Source organism: Candoia aspera, chromosome 10, assembly GCF_035149785.1.
Source record: "Candoia aspera isolate rCanAsp1 chromosome 10, rCanAsp1.hap2, whole genome shotgun sequence".
NCBI classification, from domain to species: Eukaryota; Metazoa; Chordata; class Lepidosauria; order Squamata; family Boidae; genus Candoia; species Candoia aspera.
Window position 1 is genome coordinate 21,335,114 of NC_086162.1, and position 20,811 is coordinate 21,355,924.

A 20,811-nucleotide genomic window follows, 5' to 3' on the forward strand; every position below is an offset into this window, starting at 1 on the left:
CGCTGTATGCCTCAACACACTTTAGCCCAGTTTGCTAATCTAGGCCCTGTGAGGTCCAGCACTAACTGAAAACTCAAATCTGGCTCTAATTCAACCTTCCTCAACTTGGAGCTGTCTGTTGGAATACAACTACCCTCATCCTTGGCCAGCAGGGCCAAGCTTCTAGCCCAGGGTTTCTCAACCAGGGTTCCGTGGCACCCTCGGGTTCTGCATGAGGTCACTAAGGGCTCCCTGGGAGATCGCAATTTATTAAAAAAATTATTTCAAATTCGGGCAACTTTGCATTAAGTCATTTTCCTCCAGGGTCAAAAGGTTGAGAAAGGCTGTTCTAGAGGGCTTATATACAGAGGTTTTCGGGCCTCAACATTAAACCAGGGAAGAATGAGCCAACTTCTCCAAGTTGGGTGAAAATCCATTTTGTTGTATAATTCCGTTTGTTTGTTGTTCGTTTGGGTAGCAGCAGACTGCTACGCAAGCATACACGTGTGTGTCTAATGAGAAGCAAGGCAGCGTTCTCCTATCCTCCTGTACTCAGATCACAAACCATGGCTTATACATTACAATGCCTGGGCACTGAAGCACCCGCTGGCCGGCCAGAGGTGGGCAAACAAGCCACAACCGGTCAGGTTCCCGCAACGGAGTCAGCCACCCGCTCCCTCCTCGGCCCGCCTTCCACTGATTTCAGCGAGAATTGCGGCTGGCAGCGCAGGTCGATCCCCAGCGGAGGAGCCCCTCGACGGAGCGGGCTGCTCCCCGTTCAGCGACCTCCCCTCCGTCCGCCCGGACTTCGCCCGGCTCGCTTGGGCCAGTGGCCGCCCGGGGGCGAGGGCGGCGGGGAGCGGGCGACCCGCTGGGGAACGCCAGCGCCTCGAGGGCGCTCGGACCGGGGCGCTCTCGCCCGGCGGCGGCCGTTTAGAATGATGCCTCCGGGGATGGTTTCGGACGTTCCCCGGGCTCAGGGTCCAGGGAGCCGCGGCGGCCAACCAGCCAAGCCAGGAAGCTGGCGCTGCTCGCCGGGCAGGAAAGAGAAAGAAAAAGCAAGGCAGCCGCCGCCCCCACCCCCCCGGGAGTCCGGCTGCGCATTGCCTGACCCGAGTTCTTGAACTGGTTTCTCTGGTTTAGCAAGTGATTAACTTCACCGCCCCCGCGCGCCCCGCTGGCGAGACGCCGCTCCTCCCGAGGCCGGGCGCAGAGCAGGAGCGCGTTCGGGTGCGCCAGCGCTGCTGGGAGCCAGCCGGCGGGTCGGGGGGCCCCCTCTTTCTTTCCTCCTTTTTCCGGCCTCGCGGCAGCGGCCAAACACGCCGAGCTCTTAACGCGATTCGGTGCATTTCCTGCTTGCTTCATCAGCCCTTGAAGGACGAGCGCGGAAGCGGAGGAGGAAACCGAGCCGTCGGGCCGCCATGGCGCAGTTTGGTCCTCGGGGTTGGCTCCTCGCCGTGGCCGTGAGCGCGACCCTCCGCTTCTGTCAAGCAGGTGAGTCAGATCGCGGAACCTCCTTGGACAGGCAGGCTGGCAGGCATGCAAGGTTCACAGCACAGAAGAGGCTCGAAGCGCCTTGTGGGGTCAGCGGGTTGTGTGAACCCAGCCACTGGGGTCAGCCAGAAGCTGGGCTAAGGGGTAAACAGTGGGCCAGCGCATGTTGGATGAGAATGTTGTGCCATGCCAGCCAGACTTTTGCACAGGAAAACAGTTCCTGAAAAGTCACCTAGGGAGTATGAGGAGGATGCATTCCAGATGTTTAGGACCCCAGCCTCTGGTAGTCTCCATGAGCATGGCCAGGAATCATCCCAGAAGCCATCTGGAGACTGCTGGGTTACCTAACTTCTGAGTTAAGTATGTTAGATTAGCAGAGGGGAGAACCAGCTTTGAATCCCTGTGAAGCTCACATAAGGCCAGCTTAATGCCTCTGGCCAAGACATGATTTCTTATAATCTTGGTTTGTTGCATGAGCAATGGTTGGATGAGTTCACCTTTCACTAAGCCATAAACCATAACTCTCAGAAGACTGTGTTCACACAAACAGCTAAACCAAAACCGAGTAAGCCAGTTTTGTTTATGGTATAGTGTCTAAGCCCTAGAGTGGTCAACCTTTAGCTGCTGAATCAAGTAGGTAGAGGTTGAGGTCCATCCTCAGCCATGGAAGTTTGTTGTTGGGTGACTCTGAGCCTGTCATGATCACTCAGCCCAGCCTACTTCTCAGTGTTTGATTGATTACGTCATTTTCGACTCCTAGTAACCACATAGATAGATCTTCTCCATGACAATCTGTCCCTAACCTGGTGTTTCAGGTCTCCCAATGTACACTCATCACTACTGTAACTTGCTGCTGGTTGTCCTCTTCTCTTTCCTTCCAACTTTTCCAGCATTACAGCCTTCTCTAGAGAGCTGGGTCTTCACATAATATGTCCAAAGTAGGATAATTTGAGCCTGGTCATTTGTGCCTCAAGTGAAAACTGGGTTGATTTGTTCGATGATCTATTTGTTTGTTTTCTTGGCCATCCATGGTACTCTCAGGTGTCTTCTCCAAGACCAAAGTTCAAAGGCATCAATTCTCTTCCTATCCTGCTTCTTCAAAGCCCAACTTTCACTTCCCTAGAGTATCCCGGGGAATACCATGGCTTGCACGATTCTGATCTTTTTAGGTATAGTCAAGCAAAGAATGTGCAAACTGGTTTGAGTTCTTGAAGGAAAGGGGGAACATAAATCTGAGAAATAACCTACAAGGTTAAAACGAGGGGGAGGGAAGGTGGGTTGTGACTATAATGCAAACATTTTCTGCTGGCTTTGCCATCTTTGAACCTGCTCTCCCACCTCTGTTTGGTGGTAGGACAGATGTTTTACACATAGGAAGCTCTGCCTGTAGTCACTGGAAGGAGGTAAGGCAGGTCACAGGAAAACATCTGTAGCTACAACCCAGAAACCGATCATTGTTGGACATGTGTAATTCTGGCCTCAAGCAGCTTCCTATTTTCTTAGTAACAGAAGCTGAGTGCTGACATCTCTGGCGGAGGCGTGTTTCATGGCCTGGAGATGAGGGGAAGGGCAGCCTCTTTTCTTCCTCCTCTGTACTTTAACCCTGCAAGAGGCACAGGAGATAAACTGATAGAGAAAGGTGGCAACCTTCTTTCCCAGCTTCGCAGAAACCTCAGTTTCAGCCCGGCATAACCAATCCGGCTGGGGCATCTTGTGAGAAGAGCTGTCTTTTAAAAGCCAACCAAGTGTATTTTGTTTGGCCTTGTAGTGTGGCAGAAGTCCGTTGGGATTGAGGGGCAGATTTCAGGCTTGTAAAGTTTATGCGAAGAAAACATTTAGCAGGATACATAAAGGAGGAGGAAAATGAGGCTGTTATTAAGAAACGGGAGTCAAAAGTCCTGAATTATCCTCCGCAAAGCACCCAGAATTCGATTTTGTCTGCAACTGTTCCTTGGTTGCACTGAATGTCAAGGCAAGGTTAAAACCATGGATTCTTGAATTATGTTGGCTTGTTGGTTGGCTAGATTGATATCCTGTCTTTAGTTAGCTTACATGTTGCCAATAGTCTGCAGGAGGGGAAGGGTCAAAGTCTGCAAGCATGGGGTTGCAATTTCATAAATGTTGAGCGCTCCTTCCTCTTTTTTCCACAACAACCTGGGAGGTTGGCTGGGCTAAGAGAGTGACTGGCCCAGCATCATCCATGAAGCTTCTAAAAGTGAGGATAACCAGAACCAGGGTCTTTCTGATGTCACCCCAACTCCACTCACCCTGAGCCATAATTGTGCAACACCCAAAACAGAACTGCCTAATGTCTCAGCGTCAGAGTCAAGCCAGACCAGTAAGAATGCCATCAGTTGGGCTCATCTCTACCATGATTTCATCAGGTGGCTTTAGACTAGCCTGTTTCTCCCAATCTCAGTTCCCAGTTTGTAAATTTGGGGGCACAGATGCATCTCTATAGGGTTGATGCAAAGAGTACTGCAAATCTGCACTGCTAAAAAGAGAATTTGGGGCAACAGGCCTGTTTGAAGGTTTTGGTGGGACATCTTCTTGCTGATCAGGGTGGCAGCAAGGGGTGCACTGATTGATTGATTGATTATGTGTCATCAAGTCGGTGTCGACTCTTAGCAACTGTATAGATAGATTTTCTCCATGACAATCTGTCCCTAACATGTTCTTTCAGCCCCATCACCACTGTAACTGAGTCCATCAACCTTACTGCTGGTCATCATCCTCCTCTTCCCTTCCACCTTTCTCAGCATTAGCGCAGTGTTTCCCAACCGTGGCAACCTTGGGTGGGGCATTCTGGGAGTTGAATTCTTAAAGTTGCCAAGGTTGAGAAACACTGCATTAGAGCCTTCTCTAGAGAATGAGGTCTTTGCATTAATGTGTCCGAAGTGTGGTGTTTTGAGCCTGGTCATTCGTGCCTCCAGGGAGAACTCTGGATTGATTTGGTCACAAGTTTTCTTGGCCGTCCAGGGTCTTCTCCACAACTGTTTTCCAAGCTCTCTGGGTTGACCTGGGGGGTGGAAAGTAAGGAACAGGAGCTTTGGGGTGTGGCTTGGAGAATGGGAAGAAAGCAAGTGATTAGAAAGCAAGTGATTAGCAGTCTTAATCTGCATGTTGGGGGGAAGGTGGGGAGTGCTTCAAGGTAAAAATGCCCGCAGGCAGAAAAAAGAAGGAGAATTTATTCTTGTCCTTCCGACTTTATAATCCAGGATTCCCCACCATTGGCCTGAGTGATCAGGAGGGCCCTATCCTTGAGGGCAACAACTTGACTCTGGAATGCCTGCTCAGTGACGGGGACGACCTGTCTGAATTCACCTTCCAGAAATATAGCAAGGTCAGTTCATCAAGGAATGTGTTTGACCAGCAAGCCCTCCTGCACCTCCATTAGGGATGCTGCGCTGCTGTGGCTCAATGCTTACTGGGCACCGGGGAGGTTCCACCCAGAAATGAACCAGCAGTGGGTAGCCCTTGAGAGGTAGATTTTAAGATCCCCTTCACACCTCGCTGCTTAGCTGTTGGTTTTTAATCAAGCCACAGTTGGTTCTGCATGACCTATTAAACCACCATTCCCAAACTACAATGCTGGGCTCATGGAGGTGAGCATCTTGCTCAGGTTCTCACCAAAGCCTTCCTCAAAGTAATACCCTGTGGGTACTTTGGAATCATCCAGAGGGGAGATTTGGGGAATTCAAGTCCAACACAGGTTGGGAGCAGGCTGCCTAGCAATGCTCTGGCCTTCCAGTTTGGTCAAGGTAAATTACAGTACAGGCAGTCCTTGACTTACGACCATTTGTTTAACAACCGTTTGAAGTTACGACGGCACGGAAAACATGACTTGCGACTGGTCCTCGCACTTACAACCTTTGCAGCGTCCCCATAGTCACATGATCAAAATTTGGTGTTTGGCAACCAGGCTGTAGTTACAATGGTTGCAGCATTCCGGGGTCATGTGATTGCCATTTATGACCTTCCCAGGGGGCTTATGACAAGCATAGTCAATGAGGGGAGCTGCATTCACTTAACGACTATGTGATTTGCTTAACGACCACAGCAAAAAGGTTGTAAAATCAGACGCAACTCACTTAATGATCGCATCACGTAGCAATGGAAATTCCAGTCCCAATTGTGGTCATAAGTCGAGGGCTACCTGTAGAGGTAAACCGATGGCTGGGTTCACATAATACTGGGAGCATCGACAAGAGGGTGCCAAAAAAAGTCAAGATAGCAGTCACAACTGCATAATCAAAGCTCCCCCCCCTTTTAACACTTATCACAGGCGGGGTTTTGATTGCACGGTGGTGGCTGCCATCTTGATTTTTTTGACCCCCACCGATGCCCTTGCTAAGCCCAAAACAGAAACCTCATTTGGGTTTGGTGTGTCCCTATACAAAATTCACTGAAGAATGTGTTGCATGAACCCAGCCACTTGCGACAGTTTTGATCAATCATGGTTCAGCCAAACTATCAGCAAAGCCCCTGAGTTTAATGCCAACCATCCTTAATTTCCTGGTTCCAAGTGAAACACAAAGAGCCCATCATTTCAGTATTGTGACACCGCACCCTAGATGAAGTCCCTTGGGTGTCTGTGGTTAATCAAGGTTCTGGTGTGGTTGGGCAGAATCACCCACTTGGGCATCGTCCACATCAGTGTTTCTCGACCTCAGCAACTTCAAGATGTGTGGACTTCCAACTCCCAGAACTGGCTGGGGAATTCTGGGAGTTGAAGTCTGCATGTCTTAAAGTTGTTGAGGTCGAGAAACACTGGTCAACATTTTGTAATGGGTCTGAAGGCCTTCCTTACAGGAGTGAAACGGAACAGAGCTCAGCTCTTAGGAGGCTGGAAACCCCTCCCCACTTTTCAAGTTTCTACCAAGCTGTAATTCTTAGCTGTGACAGAAGAGGAAAATTCAGTACACAGGGAGCAAGTAATCGTATCAATTGTATTTAATCCACTAATATTTATGTTCATTTAAATTTGAATGGAAAATTCTGTCTTGGCTTTAACACACTGCAACTCTGGCATGTTCACTCCCCGTCGTATCATTTAAAGGTCAAGTATGACCCTTAAGTTTGAAAAAAGTTGAGCGCTTTGGATTTAGCCCAGTACTCTCTGACTTAAGCGTTAGGCGTGGACTTGTGAAGTTATGGCGTAACCAACAAGCTGTGGTGAAACAGCCTTTCTTCCTGAATTACCATGTCTATGCTACTTCTGTGGCTGATTTAATCAAAATTTGTACCAAGGCTCCTAATGTCACTGCCTGGTATTGTAAGGATTTGGCTTTAAAGGAAGTGTACTGAAGTCTGTGATACTATGACTTTACTGAGATGAGAGATGCTGGACTCAGAAAAATAATCTGTTGTCCTGCTCGGCTGTAAGCAAGGAACGGCGAGCTTTTCCTGGTTAAGGCGAATGACCAACAGAGGTGTTTCTCCTCTTTCCAGTGGCTCCACTCCTGGATCTCTTTGGATAAAACTCAGGAACTGCGTTGCTGGTTTTACGACGTTGCTGTGAGTCGTGACAACGGGCGCCTCCTGCTGACCATCAGCGACCTCCAGTCTTGGCACGCAGGACGCTATCGCTGTGCCAGCATGAATGCCACCGACAACACCACCAGCTCCAACGAACTGGACCTGAACTTGGAGTGTATGTGCGGGTTTTATTCCCCCTCTAGCCACCGGAGGGCAGTAGATAAACAGGAGATGCGGACTAGGAGATTGTGCTATCAGATCCTTAGATAGACTGTGCCCTGCAGCGTCCGCGTATCCTTGTGATCTGCAGTAGAGTGCAGAGCTGAAGAAGGCGGAGGATGAAAAGATAGGGATTTGAAGTGCCAATACAAAGCACATTTAGGAAAAAGTATTCTCGCAGGCACGGTTGATCTCAGCCGGCACCGCTCCAGTAACAGGACAATTTAGAAGCAGAAGCAATCTCTCTGGAGCCATGCCGGTCCTTCACAGAATCATATATTTGGGGCGGGGGGGGGGAATAGATGGAGAATTGCTTCTAAGGCCCGGCATCTATAAGTCCCTGAGCCCCACCAAGCTGGCGTTTCGCATTAAGAAGGGGCAGAGGGTGATGGAAAACCAGGAGGGCTGACTTTCCCTTTCCCCTTCCCCCAGATCTGCACAACGTCTTTGTCAGCCATTCAGAAAGTTGGTGTGGGACCCTTTGGGATTCCGTCACGGTCCTCAAAGGCAGCGACCTTCAGCTTCGGTGTTCGGCGGACGCCTCCCAGCCACCGATTTACGAGTGGATTCGAGAGGTGAGGGACCAGCACTTGTGTGTGCGGGCACACACAAACACACACAGCCACCCTGTGCTCCCTCCAGCCCACCCCCCCCCCAGGAAGGAAGAGGTTAAAAGACCCTGATGCCTTTTAAGTCAGCTTTAAAAACTTGGTTCTTCCAGCAGACCCTCGTTAGGCTGGTTTAGGATTAATCTTGGTTAATCCTGGTTACTTTTCTTTGCCCCTTAGCGTAGGGTGTGCGTTCAGCCTGTTCACTTAGTTCATGGTTCTAGGTGTTACAAACCAACCTTAGCAACATGTGTCTTAATTCCTTTCGTACGTTTTGTATTTCCCGCCCTGGTGGTCCGGTTTTATTCATTCTCCTTTGGTTGCTTTTTCTGATGGGTTTTGGAAGTCACAGACATCGCCTTGAGTCATTCCGATTAGGTGGCTCATCAACCTAATCAAATAAATGGAATAACGATCCTGCTCTGTGGCAGAGCCCCTGGTTTGCAGTCCCCGAATATGCAAATCCCCTGAATGTGCAAGTCTCCCAAATATGGCTGGAAAAACTCTGGCCCGAAACACAGGGTTATTGTGGCTGGCTTAACCAGGTCATTTAAGGCCCAGGGCTTGTCTTGAGATGAGAAGCTAAGCTTGCTTAGGTTTTATCTTGGTTACTTTTCTTTGTTCCTTAGTTTGGGGTGTACATTCAGGCTGATGGCTTAGTTCACGGTTCTTGGTGTTGCATGGAAGGACTAATTCAGTGACCACGTGCAGTGTTATTTAACAGCCAGAGTAATCAACAGTAATCAAACCAAAATCAGGAGAAACCGGGTGGCACCTTTTCTGATGAACACATTTTATTAAGCTTTCCCAAGCTAGTCTCACTTCATCAGATGCTACATTTCATGAGAGGTAGCTCATGAAACTTCTGCCTTTGAATAAAATTCGTGAGCCAGAAAAGGCTGCTATCAGATTCCTCCTGGTTTTTGCTCCCATAGACTAACATGGTTCTCCTCCTACAATGTCTGCCTCCAGGGGCCATGATGACCCAAGGCACCAAGCTGGGCGACAACACATGGTTGCTGGGTCCATGTCCCAAGTAAACCCTGGGATGGCCTAGTTCATGGAAGATGGTGGGGAGCATTTACAGTGGCCATGTTGAGCTGATGTAAGGATGGGTTCTGCCACTGATCATGATAATTTTCGTTCTGAAATGATTCTTGATGGTTTTATATGTTTGTACATCAGTTTTTAAATTTGCTTTTATTGGATTGCTGCTTTTGCCCGTTGTGAACCACCCAGAGTCACTTAGATGAGATGGGCAGCCATACAAATGATAACAACAGCAACAACAGCAAGATGCCCACAGCATTGCCTAATCCCACATTAGCCAAGCCGAGTGGGTTTTGCAATGCCCAGTTATGAAAAACAACTTTCTGGGTTGGTACACACACCGACCAGAGCCAAACATTAGGGAGGAAGAGTTTCTTAAAGAAAGGTTCCTCTTCTTGGCAACCTTTCCCAAATCAGCTTCTCAGGCATCAGAAAACTGGTGGGACTTCTCAGCTTCATCCTGTCATGTTGATCAAAAGCTTTCTTTTAATGGTCCTTTTTTTTCTCCTACAATAGGGGGATGACTGGATCCTGCCCTCTAGTTCCTTAACTCTCACCAAGATAACCCAGGATCAAGCCGGGACCTATACTTGCCAGGTCCACCATCCGACTTTGCCGCAGCTGACCAAGAGCACATCGATCCAAGTGTACGTGGAGGACAGCAAGCGCAGCTCTGCTCTTGGTGAGAATCCCTGAGTTTGGATGTTCAGTATGGTGTCTGGCCACTTGGTATCTTCTGATGGAGTTTTTAAAGGTTAATAAAAGAACTCCAAGCAGCAAAAAGCGATCTTGCAGAGTAGAAGCATGAGCCAAAAAAGGAACTTGCATATTAAGCTTAATTACGTTCAGAAATAAATTCAGTCTTCACATAGTAGTTAGATGAAGAAAAATAGAGACAGCTTACTTTTCAGTAGATCTGGATACAGGTAGATTCATAGTAGAAAGCACTTAATCATCATTGGTTCTTAGTAGTAGAGGATGGTTGGGGGAGGGCTGCATTCCTGCAGCACCTCCTGCTTGCAGGTTTTCCCATGAGTTAATGGAGACTGTTAATCCCCAAGCCCAAGAAGGAGGAGGAAGTGGAAATCAGGTGACCCATGTGACATCCCACAAGCACAATAGAGATGCATTTGCTAGAGAGACCCCCTTTATGCTTATGAGACAATGCTGAGTTGATCCCTGATAATTCCAACATCTTCCACATATGTTGTGAGAACATCCAGGAAGAGAGGCCACCAGGAGTTGGGACCCTTGATTAGGTCCATCATCTTTAACTAGGAATATCTGAGCTGCTCCCCATAGCAGCAACCCTTAGACCCAACCAAACCCTTTTTTCTTTTCCTACTGCCACAAACAACAATATTTACAGCCCAGCCCTGTGCATGATTACCTGGAAGTTAAATCCTACTGTTTAGTAGGAGTTACTTGCAAGCACCTATCTGTAGGAGTGAGATCTTAGGTGGCTTCCCACAAGAGAATCAGCTGAAATATATTTGGTTAAGGCTTAGCTTGCTGTGTGGACTCAACCACGGTGGCTTGCAAAACATAGTTCATCACCTAGTCAGTAACATGAAACCAACCTATTGTGGTTTGTTTGACCAACTATGATTAAACAATGACCTAGCATGATATAGGAACCAGGCTGTTGGCTTGGATCTAGGTTTCGTCAGCCAGGCCTCATTCAACTTGCTGAAAATTGGACGAGTCATAAAACTGACTGAATCAGTAGGACTGTTTTTAGGGATGATGAAGGCCCCCCCCAGAATCTACCCTGTCAAAGTGACCTGTGTCCCTCAGCCAACATACTTAATTTGTACACAGCCTTCTTTTAATAATGGCAGCAAAGCAAACAATATAAGCCTCTCCTAGGATCCAGACACTCCACGTAGCCAGGCACATCTTTTCTGAGAGAAACCCAGGGACACCCTCTGAAACCAGCCCAGCCTAATTTGAAGGCTTGCTGGATCACTGCTCTTTTAATTACAGCGTAGCTACCATTTCCCTGTGGATGTTCCCTCGGCATGGGTGACTGCCTTTCTCTGCCTTCTGATGGAGGCAGATGGGCAGAGGTCACCAGGGCTGGTCCCCATTTCGTTGTTGACCCTTTGTCTTCTCCAGGTTCTGTGCTGTCATTCCACCCCACAACGCTGGTCCTGACTGTGGTACTGCCAGCTGTGCTGTTGCTGATGACGATCTTGATGTTTGCCTTCCTCATCCCCCGTCGCAAGGCAGCTGCCATGAAGAAAATGGCTCTGTGAGTGTCGTATGGGATTTGGGGGCCTGTGGTGGTCAGAGGCATGCCTGTTCTGCTCCCAGACAGGCATCTGAAATTCTTTTTGACCCCAAATTCAGCCCATCCCACCCAAGGACATTAACTACAATCCCCATTGGTGCTCCCCTTAGACGGGAGCTAGAGTCCAACACACGGGCTCACGGTGGGTGGAATCGGTAGCGATTATTTTACCTTTCCAAAAAGCAGAGCCTAAAGTTTGTCCTCTCTATCATAAGGTGCGGAGAATCTAGTTCCAGCTTAAGCACTGTTCTTTGTTTAAGGTTTTCTTTGGGTCTTCCTGCTGCTGAGTTTCACAGAGGCCTGTTGACATACCACTGGGAAGGGATGATACATGAACAAGCATGGAGGAACCCATAACATCTTTTGCATCATTCCCCACACTGGCTTAGGCCATGTCTGTTTCAGGTGGCATATTTATGCATCAGTGGGGAGAACATGCTAACATCAGTCTTTTCTTTTTAGGGAAAAATCTGGCCAGCGCACCCCGATTTACAAAGGCAGCCTTGACTCTGTGCCTTCTGTTGTGGGGGACACCCAGCCATTGGTGATGTGAAGCAGAAGCCCAGGTTACTAAACTTGAATAGTGTGCTTACCTATCCATTTCTTCTGAAATCCTAGGGAAATCTGTTCGTTCTTGATAGTTCTTCAGCTCAGACTTCCATAAAGAGTATAAACAATTTTCAGAAAATATGTGATTTGGGGAAAAATGGGCAGACTTTGTCCTTGATATATTGGTATCTGAAGAGCAATCTGATAATTCACATATCTACTCAGTGTTTTAGAAATGCTCCCCCATGGCGTTGCCTGAGGTTGGCCCAACTACAGAATTCAGGCAGCTTAAAAGGGAAGAAATTCTCTTACAAATGCCATTTGTGTGTTTCAAAAAAAGCTTGGGAAGCTATTCTCTCAAAATATCCTTGAACAGATTTTAGTAGTAAGGAAAACAGATGTAACACGCGGTGGGGAAAAAAAAGGCTTATTAAAAAAAATGAGATTGTCTGGCTCCTCTTTACAATGCTGAGACAGACAGGACAGTAAGCAAGGAAAGCATCTACAGTGGTGCTTAAAAGTTGGTGAACCCTTTTGAATGTTCAATATTCCTCCACAAATATGACTTAAAACCTGATCCGTTCTCCACACAAGTCCTAAAACTAGATAAAGAGATCATTTTCTGCAGTAAATCAATGAACAAGTATAATGTTTTTGACCCCTTTGTTTAATTGGGTTCTTTTTATCTAGTTTTAGGACTTGTGCGGAGAACAGATCACATTTTAGGTCATGTTTATGGAGGAATATTGAACATTCAAAAGGGTTCACCAACTTTTAAGCACCACTGTACAAGTTGGAACAGTGGGATGCTTTTCCTGGAGATGATTAGTTTCCCCATGGAATTGTTTGGGTTTCTTATACCAGTTGGCATTAACTGGAGGGTTGGGTGTGATGATCCCTGCATATCTGGAGAACATCAGGCCAGGGACTGTTCATGAAAGATCTAGGGTCCTTCTAAATCAGTCTTTTTCAACCTTGGCAACTTTAAGATGCATGGACTTCAACTCCCAGAATTCCCCAGCCAGTGGGGAATTCTGGGAATTGAAGTCCACGCATCTTAAAGTTGCCAAGGTTGAAAAAGACTGAGCTAAAAGATTCTCTGCAACAACCGCCAGCTGTGTTAATAACCTTTTTTTTTTCCTTCTCTCCATCAGGATGAAATGGATTTTTTTTTTCACTTTCAAGATCCAACTTTTTTCTCATTATGGAATGGTGGCAATATCCTCGGTGTACAGTAACAGATTGTTTTTGTGTATATTTGGGGCATTTGTTATCTTGATTTTCTAGCAGGACCTGTTTGGAATAATTGAGGAGGGAGTGGTGATGCTGGGGTTCCTGTTAATCTCTCCCTTCCAGCCATGTTAGCTGCTTTCTAGCTGCCATTCTCTTACCCCTCCTAAGCTGAAATATTTGTTCCTGCTGCTTGCTTGGTCTACCCTGACCAGTTGTTAACCCCTTTCCTGTTTGGATGGATGCTGTCTCTCTAAACTTTTTAATTTAGGGTAAATGGGTGAAGAGTAAGGCACTGGGACATTACACGCTTTGCAGAGTTGTTGAAAATAAACAAACACGGGCTCTTTTTACACTAGTGCCTGTTCTCCAGCAGAAGAAATTTTGTAATAAAGAGAGAACATTAAAAAAAACATTCTATCCAAGACAGGAAGACACCTATTATTAAAGAGAAGGTTGAAAGTCAAGCGAGAGAGGATCAGACCTTCCAAAATGGGGTGTGGGGGGGGAGGAGGTAGATTAATGTACCAACTACAGTGTGTTTTTTGTTGTTTGGGGTGTATTATGTAACCCATCCCCTCAATTTCACTCAGGCCCCCTGTAGGCATCTCTGCAGCAGTCTGCAAACGTATTTTAGCCTTTTCTGCAAAACACAGCTTTGAGAACATGGAGGGATAAATAATCACTAGGCACTGACGCTCACAGATGGGGTACAGAGCCTGCAGAAAGCCTCCCTCCCTTCGACCTGCGGTTTAGTCAAATGTCTGACCCGTTCGGTTTTCTTCCATCCTCCTTTTAGTCTCTTCCTGTGACCCCGAGTCCTCTGCAGCCCTGCATCAAAACCCAGAGGGTTTTTTTTTGTTTGTTAGAGCTTTGTGTTAAGTCTTAAGGTAATATGCCTTGAATTTCAGTTGTGCTTTGCTATTATTTGCATGCCAGCACATGCGGGGGGTGGCGGTGTAGGGAGGAACAAGTATATATCATGCTGTCTCTGCACCATGCAGTTTAAATGTCCCCCCATCCAGCACTTCCTTTCATCAAAATAAAAAATAACAGAATCTTGCCACGGTGGCTGTTTGGAGCGAGTGACATCAGAGTTTTTTTCCCCCTTTATCACCCGCATTCTCTACGGCACCCAAGGGGGCTATAAACCAGCCCACGCCAAAGACAGGCACTGAGCAGTGTTTCCCCAACTTCTACAGAAACCAGTCGTAAAAGGCCTCTGTTGGATATTAAGTCCTAATAAAAAACGCACCATCTCTTCTATCTCTGTGTATGTCAGAGGCAGGGCCTCTACATCATGCAAAATCAGCGGTGCTCCGTTATCAGGGGAACAAATAGGGCGATGTGGTTACGGTTCGGTGCTGCATCTCCACAGACGCATCGCTCCTCATGGCAAACGTACCACTTGGACCACTGCAACCCTAATCCTAGTCATCCCTAGAAGACCCAGGAATAAAACACAGCTGGGTTGCCCTTCCAGAATTAAGTTCTTGTTCTTTAGAAAAAAAAAAACTTGGCTATTGCTTGCTTCTCCTAAATAATACATTTAAAACAAAATGAATACAGATTTTAAGGAGGACTCCCCTTTTTTATCCCCAAGGAAGAGGGAACCCATGAAAGTCAACATGGGGTATAATAAGCATAGTGGAGTCTCATGCTGTATTGCAGTGTTACGCAGTCTGAGCCACTTTAAGATATGTGGACTTCAACTCCCAGAACTCCCCAGCCCTCATGCATGGACTTTAACTCCCAGAATTCCCCAGCCAGCATTCTGGGATTTGAAATCCACACATCTGAAAGTTGTTGAGATGGAGAAACGCCGGTCTATTGGAACTTGATAACTGCCATGAAATTTGGGCTGTTGGACTGCAAAAGGAGAATGGAGTTTCAGCTAAGGGGATGACTGGCACTCGGATAGACCTGGTCTGCAATCTAGGGCAGCCCGTTGCAAAAGGGAACAAGAAGCGCTTTAGCACAGCAGTGCAAGAGAGAGAGAGGGTGGATTCACACATCAGGCTAAACCCTAAAGCTAAGCTGTATTCATATCTCATGCCTCAGCCAGAGAAATCAAGCGTGTTCTGGCATAAGGTGATGGCCTGGTTTGTAAAACATGTGAGGACAAGACAACAGCTGGGTTTCCACAAGACTGAGCCATAACTACCCAGTCCCATTTTAGTTTAGCCTAGCCTGGGGTACTGTGAAATCTACATTGCCCACCTTTATTTTGGACAGCTCTGTAACAAGCAGCAATGAAGCCGGTTAAGGTTGTTGTTGTTTTTTCTCTTCACCAAATCTGCATGCTTGTCATCTGGAAACTGAATACAGCCCAATTCCCTTCCCCAACAGGGCATAATTTCGGCTTTCAGGGGAGGGAGGTGGGCATGGTTTCAGCAGCAGAGGAGAGGTTGACAGCCTGGGTCAATTTTCTCTTGGATGTATTTAAGATTAGATCGTAAAGCAGCAATGCATTTTAAAACGATGTGGTTACATCATCATATTCAGAGAAACGCATGCTCCTAAAATTACACATTTTGCAATTTTGCAAACGCGGCTTGCAACATGGGCTCAGCTTTGACCTCGGTGTCCTCTCAAATTTTGAAGCTAAAAAGTAGCTGGTAAAAATGGCACTTAAGATGGGTTGCACATTAGTGTTGCAATACTCCCCTCTGATGCTTCTGCCAAGCTTCTCTTCCTTGCCATAGAAGGAGCAGCAGCCAAGGTACGTCAGCTTCTCCACCATTCCCCATCTTGTACTCTGGATCTGTTCTACAGACGTACACCATGCCACCGCCCTTCTCCTCTTAGCAATTGTTGTTTCCCAACAGGAATGAATACCTAAAGATTGAATAAATAAAATAACCAACCAACCTTGCCAAGAGGCCACCTTGGCACAAACTGTTTTTTGAGGCCTGTCCAGCAGGGACTCTAAAAATCAAGCTTGGAGAATCTCCGTGAAAAGCATCCACCCTCCAGGCTCATGTTGCACATGTACAGTATAATGGAAGCAGGCAGTTGAGGGTTGCCTAAGCACTTTTTAATATGTGAAAGAGACCCACCACTTCAAACAAACCAACAAAAATGCATTGAAGGTGAAAAATGACATCCCAGAAACAACTAGAATTAGCTATCTTGTTATATCTCAATGGCCTTTGCTCCTTCGGCACTTCCCCGAGACCAGCTGCTCTTCAGGATGACTCCTCTTCTTTGTTACCCCTTAGGTCTGAACCTTCATCCCTAAACATCAACTCAACATTTGCCTTTTCTCTGAAACCCAAACCCTTGGTCCTCCTGGCTAGACAATACAAAGCCCAAGTCCAGGGAGGTGCTTTGGCCATTTATATGTCTACAGTATTTACCTTTTGGCGGTTAAGCTACCAAAGTCCAGGACTCTTAATTGTGCATATGAGTGTGTACAGTATTTGTATCTGAATTCTCCACACTGCACACGATCCAGGTGTGTGGACTTTGACTTGATCCTGATTTCCAGAATCCCTACCCAGCATGAACTCTGGGAATAGGCATCCCTACTTCTGACACGCAGCCTAAATGGGAAGGCTGGTGTGTTGGGTGTGTGCATGCACATGCCTTGTATGAAAACATGCAGAAAAATACAAACACTAACCTAAATCTAGGATAGCTCAACAGTCATCCTAGGAGGTGTGAGGAGTGATAGAAAGTCATCCATCCACATTTTATTCTTACAAGTATTTCCAAAAAAGCTAGAATGTCCAGAAATTCCATTTTTCCCTCTCCAAAGGGTGTTTGTGAGATGAGATCATGAGCAGATATTCAGGTCCAAAGTGTGAAACGTAGTTCAGTTCCTGCATGGGTGTACTCCGAATTCATCAGTGGGCTCTTAAAACCTAGAGATACAAGCTCAAGTCCCTTCATGATGGGTTACTGGGTGACAGCCACTCTCCCCCAGCCTAACCTCAAAAGGTAGTTGTGGGGATATTAACCGCTTGAGTTCTCAAAGAAAAAGGTAGAATATAAATGCAAAGAAGATGGAAAAAATAGTGGGGGACATCATTGGAAGGACCCTAATAATCTTCTCAGGTCTGTGGTGCTTTTAGCTGGCGGGAAACACACATCCTCACCTCCTGCCCTCCTGATGCCACCCGGGCTCAGGACTTCGTTTAGATCTTGTTTCAGCCTCCCAGTTTAATCCTGCAAGAGCAAATGGTTCACCCTACAGTATGTCGGCCACAGCCATGCCCACAGGCATTGTGTGAGCAAGCTGATAAGGATTTCTACAGAAAAGGGCACATTTTTAGATGGGAAATCCTTCAGGACCCCTTGTTTCATGTTGGATGTTTCACACCTTCTACTAATCCCCTTTCAAAGGTTGGAGGCGGATTGGTTTAGGCAACCAATGAAGCCAAGGACCAGAAGACTGGGGAAGATGCTTACCTGTTAATGAGGAAAATGAGATTCGTTAAGAACAATTTCATTCTTAAGATGAGTTTGCTGCCCCAGTGAGCAGACACCATCCATCTTCGCTCTGGCAGCTGCCATAATTTTTAGCATTAGGGACAGATGGGCTCATTGGTTTGAGTAAAAAGGGGCAGGAGAGCAACACGGGACCACAGGCCTGGGAAATAATTGCAAGCAAAAGGCTAATGCAAGGCCAGAAAGGATGGGTGATAAGCTTCTATCCTTCTGGTACTCTTTTTATTTTTTATTTTTGGTAATCTTCTAAAATAACCATTTAGAAAAGCTTCTCTTCTCCAATATGGTGTGTACAACAGTTTATAAAACTGAGATAAAATTATTGGCAAGCAGCAAAAAATAGGAACCCAAACTCTGTGAATCCTAGATGAGGATGAAGACGCCTATTGCAGTCTTCCCCAAGATGGTGCCTTGCAGACTGTTTGGACTACACCTCCCATCAACCCTGAGCGATTGGCAATGACTGGGACTCATGAAAGATTGGGGGGGGGGGCGCTCTAAGCAGCACCACTTTGGAAAGCCCAAACTAGATAGAATTTGCTTTTTTGAGATGGTTCAAGGTTGGGAGTTGGGTAAATAAAATTCCACGAAAGAAGAACATGAGGTGGAGAATAGGATGCAGAAAGGAATGAGAGTTAAGGACTTTGTAGTGTGGAAAACAAAAAATATTTTCATGATTGCAGGAAAGGGGAAGGGGATAAATTAAGTACAAATATGGCTGCCCTCCAGATGGTAGGAAACTGATGGGAAGGACCTGTTGGACTTCCACACATGTTGGGTGTTCACCATTGGTGGTGATCTGAAAGGGAAACCACCCAGAGCTCAGCATTAGTTGATTGCTGTGCAAAAAAGAGGTGGGGTGGAGCAGCAGTATCTTTTCCCCCAAAATTCTAAAGTTTGCCTGGACCCCAGTTAAGACTTCAATCAACTTTGCAGAGGCCGTTAAACCTGGAAGAACCAAAGCAATTACTGTGGTCGCACGAGATGCAATGCCCAAAGGAACAGACCCTCTTGTGATGATCTGATTTACTGAACATGCTAAGACAGCTGGACTTCACATGATGTGCTGAACCGCAAACTGCCCTGTCCCATTTTAACTTAGTGTGTGGTGTGAAATCAGCCAGCAGATCTCATGTTTCAGCTTGATGTCAGTGGTGATTAAAAACCAGCAGAGTGCAGTTTTACTTTGGTTTGGACAAGCCACACAACTCATCCAGGGCATCGTTAATCCTAGGATTAACAGGTTGAATGTTCTAAATGAGGCTGAATGAGGGCAAACTCTCTTCTCTAAAAATCAACCCATTCTTTCTCATTCACTTATCCCTCATACCCTTTTTAAGGATCCCTCAATTCTGCTTGGACTTTACACTCACTCCTTTGCTTAACGCTTTTAACTCTGGTTGGGAAGTAGCAGGTCCTATTAAATGCCCAAGATGGTAAGGCTGGAAGACACTGACTTACTGAGGACTCCTGTAAGATTCCTTAGGACAGAATGACCTCACTGCTTTTTAATTTAAGGGTGTGTTGAAGAAACAGAAGAACAAAGACTGTGATGAAAGAGGTCTGTCTGCACATTTGCTGCTTCTGTTTGCAATAGCGAGGCACTCTGTGCAAACTGCCCCACTGCTTAGACTCTATGTCTGTCTGCATCCTCCCTCCCAAGCATGGTGGAGGTGCTTTGCTAGCATGCTACAAGCAGGTCTTCAAGGCACTGCTAAGACCCCAGGCATCTGGAGGAAGCATGCTTGCGATGCCTTCTGGACATTGCCCCCAAATATGTTTACTCTTCCATCTAATGAGCAAGATGGTCATTTCTCACAATGCCTAGGCAACAGTAGTGATATACAGGTAGTCCTCGCTTAACAATCACAATTGGGACCAGAATTTTGGTTGCTAAGTGAAGCGGTCATTAAGCAAATCCAACCTGATTTTACAACCTTTTTTGTGGCAGTCATTAAATGAATTACTGCAGGCGTAAAGAAAACCCCGTGGGTATTAAGCAAATCACATGGTTCCCCATTGATTTTGCTTGCCAGAAGCTGGCTGGGAAGGTTGAAAATGGCAATCACGTGACCGCAGGACGCCATGATGGTCTTAAATGCAAACTGGTTGCCTAGCACTCAAATCATGATCACGTGACTGCGGGGGATGCTGAGACAGTTGTGTGAGGACCGGTTGTAAGTCATTTTTTTCAGCAGCGTCATAAGTCCAAATTGTCACTAAACGAATAGTTGTTAAGTGAGCACTACCTGTAAGCTTCTGTTTTCATTTCCCATGATGCCCTGGGGTGATGCTCCATCAGGAAATTGTGAAGAAGGCACCTATTGATCTTGCAGAGGGGCATTTTAACTGCCCACATGCTCCCCTCCAAAACTTCTTGGCCAGCCCTTTGTTCTCAAAATCAGTATCAGAAGGCAGCAAGTGCATTCACATTTCAAGAACGCCTGTGTAGTACGTTCACTTTAAATTATGGCATGACGAAGTTCATAGGACACCAGCTGTGAGGGCCCAAAGGCTATCTAGAATGAAAATCACAAAGACAGTTGCCATTATGGTACAATCCAAACAACAGACCCTCAGCTAGGCAGCCTTTTGGGCTAATTCTGGTGGGGAAACGACAGCTACACGTCAGAGATCATGAAGCATGATGCGCGGCTGGCGGGGTTCTGCCACTTTGACCCGGATCGCTGCCCCAGCTACTTCGACATCGTCACTTCCATAAAAAGAGCCGCAAACTCAGAATTTATGCCATTTTGTTTAACATTAAATTCCTTCCACTCCTTCGATTATTTTAAAATATTTTTCCTGGGAGCTCCCCGTCGAAATATTTTCCACAAGAAGAGAGTTTTGTACAGGATGACAGATGGGGAACGCAGGGAAAGAACCCGCTAGAGTAATAAAAATGAGCGCGAAGGAGAGAAACGGAAGGGGGGCGGCATGACGTGTAAAAGCGCCAGTAACATTGGCTCCGTTTCCAGCCGAGTCGGAATTAAATGTGTTACGAGGCTCCGACTGAACCAGCACCACAAACGTGGGCCCAGGGAGTGGGAACAAGGAGGACCTCAAGATGGCGAGGGGCAGCGGGGGCCTTGAGCAAAGCCTGGACGAAGAACCCGTTAACGGCATTGCAGGAAAAGGAAAGGAAGCAACGCTGATTCCAGTGGAGACCTCACTCAAATCCCTGCTCAGGAACGCAGCTCGTTATTCATCCAAATTCCATTACCGGGTTATTGAGAGAACGCCACCGAAGGAAAGAGAAAAGCAGGTTTCCCTTTGCAACCTAAAGAAAGGTGGTTCAGAGAGCAGAAGAGGGCCTACTGCAGTGTTTCTCAACCTTGGCCACTTGAAGATGGGTGGACTTCAACTCCCAGAATTCCCCAGCCAGCAAAGTCCACCCATCTTCAAGTGGCCAAGGTTGAGAAACACTGATCTAGTGGGATCTACTTCTATTCTCTGACC

At 46.8% G+C, this 20,811-nt stretch overlaps 1 protein-coding gene across 1 annotated transcript; it reads left to right on the forward strand.

The window, feature by feature from the left end:
* The first annotated feature begins 1,267 nt into the window (after positions 1-1,267).
* LOC134503667 (basal cell adhesion molecule-like) lies at positions 1,268-13,033 on the forward strand. The gene is made up of 8 exons (XM_063312546.1): positions 1,268-1,473; positions 4,692-4,816; positions 6,925-7,126; positions 7,603-7,745; positions 9,345-9,510; positions 10,947-11,082; positions 11,584-11,687; positions 12,825-13,033. Exons 1-7 carry the CDS (start codon positions 1,401-1,403, stop codon positions 11,672-11,674), a joined length of 936 nt encoding a protein of 311 aa, XP_063168616.1. The 5' UTR covers positions 1,268-1,400; the 3' UTR covers positions 11,675-11,687; positions 12,825-13,033.
* Positions 13,034-20,811: the final 7,778 nt, after the last annotated feature.